General features: G+C 33.8%; 1 protein-coding gene across 1 annotated transcript; it reads left to right on the top strand.

The window, feature by feature from the left end:
• Positions 1-973: 973 nt before the first annotated feature.
• Positions 974-1460, top strand: LOC118736060. The gene is made up of 2 exons (XM_036466167.1): positions 974-1120; positions 1185-1460. Exons 1-2 carry the CDS (start codon positions 974-976, stop codon positions 1458-1460), a joined length of 423 nt encoding a protein of 140 aa, XP_036322060.1.
• The last annotated feature ends 3338 nt before the right edge of the window (positions 1461-4798 follow it).

The following is a 4798-nucleotide window of genomic DNA, read 5'->3' as shown; positions in this document are numbered from 1 at the left end:
CAAAGTATATGGTATGCTCCAAAATCTATGGACCACTCAACACTTCACACCAATGAAAATTCGACTGCTTCTAGCTAAAACGTATTTGTTACCGACGTAACTGTATGGTTGTGAGCTGTATATTAATTGTGATAGTGTGTGTCGTAGTAAACTTAATGTATTGTATAATAACATCGCTAGGTACGTCTACTGTAAAAAACGTTATGACCACATTTCTGTGTTTGCAAAGCAAATTGCATCTGCATATTTTGACGATTTGCTTAAGTTTAAATGTTTAGTGTTACTTCAGAAGATCATTACTACTCAGGAGCCCCGATATCTCAAAGACCGACTTCTGTTTTCCAAATCTTACCGTTCGCTGAACTTAGTCCCAATGAAATACAGTTGTTTGGTGACTGAACGTCAATACTTTGTGTTCTCTGTCCGCCTTTGGAATAATTTACCCCCAAAAATGAAGTGTATAAAAGAGAACTTGCGCTTCAGACATGAATTAATTCGTTACTTTGCCGAATATTGTTGAATTTACTTAAATAATTTCTCATTCATTCAATTAATTTCCAATTTAATCCCTACTATTTTTCTTTCTCTAATACCTTCTACAGCCCCAGTCTTATTACTTCTATTTTAGTCTTTTTTTATTTTTTTAATCTTTTTAAATTTTGTTGTTAAATTTTTAATTTAACGTCAATCATTGTAAAAATAACCTACGGTTGTATGTTTGACGTAAATAAATAAAAACACTTTGACATGACATAAGGGATAAGCAGTTTACTTGCAGAACTAAACCGATACGTTTTGTGCTGACAGAATTATTTTTTTAGTGTGCAACTAAGTCGTGTTTCATCCTTGGTCGTGTGTTGTGTGCCAATTTTTAGTTTATTGGAAAGTGGTAAATGTACTTTACTTTACTTTATTATACTTAACAAGGGGAAAACATAAGAGCCAGGACCAAATTATTCTTCTGATCCAATTTATGGAAGAAAGCCGAGACTTAGCGAAGGGATTTTCAAAACGGGATAAGTCCCTCCTAAGTTCGTTGGGGCAGGAATTGACCGATACATTAAAATCGCCAGATCCACCAACAAAAGATGCAAATGTGTGGAAAAGAGTAATTAAGCTCGTAAATTGAATCTTCAATTTTTTCTAACGGTATATTTATTGATCTTCTCTATGTATGGACTGAGAAAAGCGAAATAAAGAAGAAATTGGCACACAATACAAGTGAAACGCGAGAAACTGGTGGCGGACCTTTCACAAAACATATATTGACCGAATCTGAAGAAGCCATTGTCCGAATTTGTGGAATGACGCGGGCGGTAGAGGGTGCACCGCGGATATCATTAGATCAGATCCAGGAGCCAGGCGATGAACTAAGCGACGAAATTCCAATGATATCTTCGAAGAGGGAGCCGAAAGCAATAGAAAAAGGTACTGAATCGTTTGAAAGGACAACAACATAAATGAAAAAGAACTGTGTAACGTTAGTGTCCGCATGTTAGCTGTCATGCAGGAAAATAATGAACTGAAAAAAACAGTTAGATCCCGAAATTTTAAAACTGGAATATTGAACGAAAAGAAATTAAAGTTTTGTGTCAAACACGAAGAGCTATTTTGTTCAAATAAATGATATTTGAAGTATTATTTTTATTCATTTATTTTTGTAGTTATTATATTCAAATAAATGAAATGTCATAATTATGAACTTACAATAAAGCTTTTTTTATATTATTCTTAAATATTTTTACGGAAGGTTGGCTGCTATTTCATTCCTTCTTCTTCGACTCTCAGCATGTAACGACAAGGTAGGGGGAACGCCTCACTATTATCAGGGAAAGTTTCAGTCGACCCCAAAACATTTTCACCATATTGTATTTTAGTATAATGCCTACATATGTTGTGGAGTGCACAACAAGCATTTATAATTTGAACCACTTTTTGTGGGCTATAATGCAGAGTTCTGATCAAGCTGCGGAAGCGGCTTTTTAACAATCCATTTGTTCTTTCCACAATATTTATCGCTGAGGAGTGTGCCATATTAAACTTATATTCGCGGGAGTTATATTGTGGATCTCTGTATGGTGTTAGAAGGAATGGTTCAATGGGATAGCCGCCGTCTCTTAACAGCCAGTGGTTTTTCTCGCCAGCCTCATATTGGCTTAGATAAAATAGTCGAACGCTGCTTATAAAAAGAAAACAAGAAATCTTGCATCAATCGCTCGAATTAATATTACGTTCAAATTGGCCCCATTTAACTTGTTAAATGAAAAAGAGCTTTTTGTAAAACACAATCGTCCAACATTTGGAGCATGATACAAAAAAGAAGGTAGTTTCATTGTCACTATTTGGTCGCCATATTAACAACCTGACAATTAACCCTTAATTAGGCGCATAAAGAAAATCACACAATTAGTCGAATGGGGTCCCCAGTGGCCCCAATAAAAGTGTTGAAAAAAGAGTTTTCAGAATAAAAAAAACGAAGTGTGTATTATCAAAAATATTCAAGTACAATATTATCGTTAACTTAAAAAAAAAAACAAAAACATATTTTCGACTTCAAACTTAAAAAAAAAAATAAAACTTACCTCCCCCAAAAAATGTTACGTTAGTGGTCGCATGGGGTCAGCACTCAAGCGAGTAGCGACACATATGTACGCGAGGATGTTCTAGCCGTGACTAAATATATAAAACGAAATGTGTATTGTCATAAATTTAAAGCTATTTATTATAGTTAACTTTAAGAAAAAAAAGCGTAACTTTGACTTCAAACTTAGATACCAAAATAAAAAATGTTACGTAAGTGGTCGCATGGGGTCAGGACTCAAAAGAGTAGCGTACATGCCGATGTTCTGTCTTATTTACGTACCCCGCGGGGAGTTAGGAAGCTAGAAAGAGCGGGAGCACGCTCCAAGTACTCTAAGACGTTTTTTCAACTTGAAGTGACCTTGACCCCATGCGCCTAATTAAGGGTTAAGCAGATTGTGACATTTCGTGTTATCATATCCAATACATAAAATCCTTTAAATTTTATTATAAATTTTTTGTTTATTTAAAGGAATTTGTTCTTAGAATCGAAATTTTAACAAGCAAACGGTCTTTTGTTGGGTATGGTTCTGTTATTTGTACAATGATTTTGGGTTATTGTGTCTACACGCTAACCCAAATAAAAAAATGTTAACATACGCCTGCGATCATAGGATTAAAATTCAGTTTAAAAAAAAAATTCGAACAGTAAATTGTTAATAAATTCTGTGTGAAATATGCACTTTTTTGTAAAAAATACTGTGTAGCCGGAGTTGGACAGATTAGGGTTATTTTTTCTAAGCGCGGCCGAAGGCCTCCAACGCGGAAGGTATTCTGCGCGTAAATCCTGTGGTTGGCGTAACCCGAGTTTACATTTTCTGGCAAAATGCTAATTTTACCCCATTTTTAAATGGGTCCCCAGCGGCCAGAGAGGTGAAGGGTGACTCGCCCTAAAGTTTGGACCGTTCTCTTTCTATTGGGTGGAGTCATCAATTTTGTACATTGAACAGTATATTGAACAGTAAACTATATTTAAGGGATTCGCAAGCCACCATAAAAGTCGTATTATGAAATTTCACACCGTTAAAAAAAGTATTTGGTTGGTGGTTTCAAGTCCTCTAAACATTTGTTTAGCCGTTCAAAACTTTACGACACATGACAATACGACACTTACGTCACCTTGTGACCAACCTATATTGTATTAAATTCACACCGAAATGTGTATATCAGAAACAATTGTATTCAGTATAGAAAACGGTAATAGTCCTGGCTAGATACATTGTAAAATAATCAGATGACAAAAAGACACTAAAAAGTTTTAAAATACTTACATATTCATATGTATATGTTCACTAAAATTTAATTAATCTAAAAATAAAGTCTTTGGAAAGTGGTCATCGTATTTAGTGTAAAATTTAAACATTTTTAAGATAAGATTTTAATTACTTTAAATGTTATTAGAACTATTTTATACATAATCCCAAATTTATGATATAAAATCCTCTCTACCAATACACTTAAATTGGGTAACGCCGCTTCGAATTTTTTAACAATGAGCAATTGTCAAAAATCTTCTTTTATCAAAAAGTTGTTTATTGAAACTACCTTCTTTTTTGTATCATGATTTGGAGTCAACTTTGACGGTTGTTTGATTTCAAATAAAAATAAAAATAAATATTCAAAATCAAGTTTTTGTGTTTAAATTTGTTTTTGCGAATGTCTGCTTCGTGATATTAACGCATACGGAATACTTAGAGGCTTCAAAATGTTTCGTTCTTATGCACTATTTATCTGTGCCTAAGATGAGACCAAATGGGAAATAACTAGTTATCGCCTTGCCTCTTTTCTGGCGGGCAGACATGCATACAATTTTGATATTTTTTCGATGATTTTTAGTTTTAAATATTTTTGAAAATAGACTTTTTTGAGTATTGACGTGTCAAATGAAAGCTTTTGGCTTCTTCTGATTGGCTGAAGCAGAAAGCTTTCTGATACAACTCTGCGCTGAACTGGTTTTTAAACGAGTTAAATGATTTAACTGGCTCAATTTTTCAACAACAATTCCATGCGATTTAACTTGTTTACGAACACGTTGTGTTCATTTAACTGGTTTAAGCCCGTTTAACTCGTCAATTTGAACATAGTATAACATACCGTTATCACAAATCTTCAAAAAAAAAAATATATATAAAAGACTAATAGATGTACCTACACATTTTTGAACTTACATACAATCATCGCATTTATGCTGAAATACCCTCTCCGAATAATATATAAA

The sequence above is a fragment of the Rhagoletis pomonella genome, unplaced genomic scaffold, assembly GCF_013731165.1.
Source record: "Rhagoletis pomonella isolate Grant_MI unplaced genomic scaffold, Rhpom_1.0 Rhpom_scaffold_00003, whole genome shotgun sequence".
Lineage (NCBI taxonomy): Eukaryota > Metazoa > Arthropoda > Insecta > Diptera > Tephritidae > Rhagoletis > Rhagoletis pomonella.
Note: the sequence above shows the minus strand (reverse complement) of the source record. Positions and strands in the feature narration are given on the sequence as shown.

Excerpts from the sequence above, each read along its gene's own strand:
- LOC118736060 (XM_036466167.1), top strand. The coding sequence starts at position 974 with ATGGAAGAAAGCCGAGACTTAGCGAAGGGATTTTCAAAACGGGATAAG. Across the intron at positions 1,121-1,184 it reads GGAAAAGAGTAATTAAGCTC|AAAAGCGAAATAAAGAAGAA; the intron begins GTAAATTGAATC and ends GTATGGACTGAG.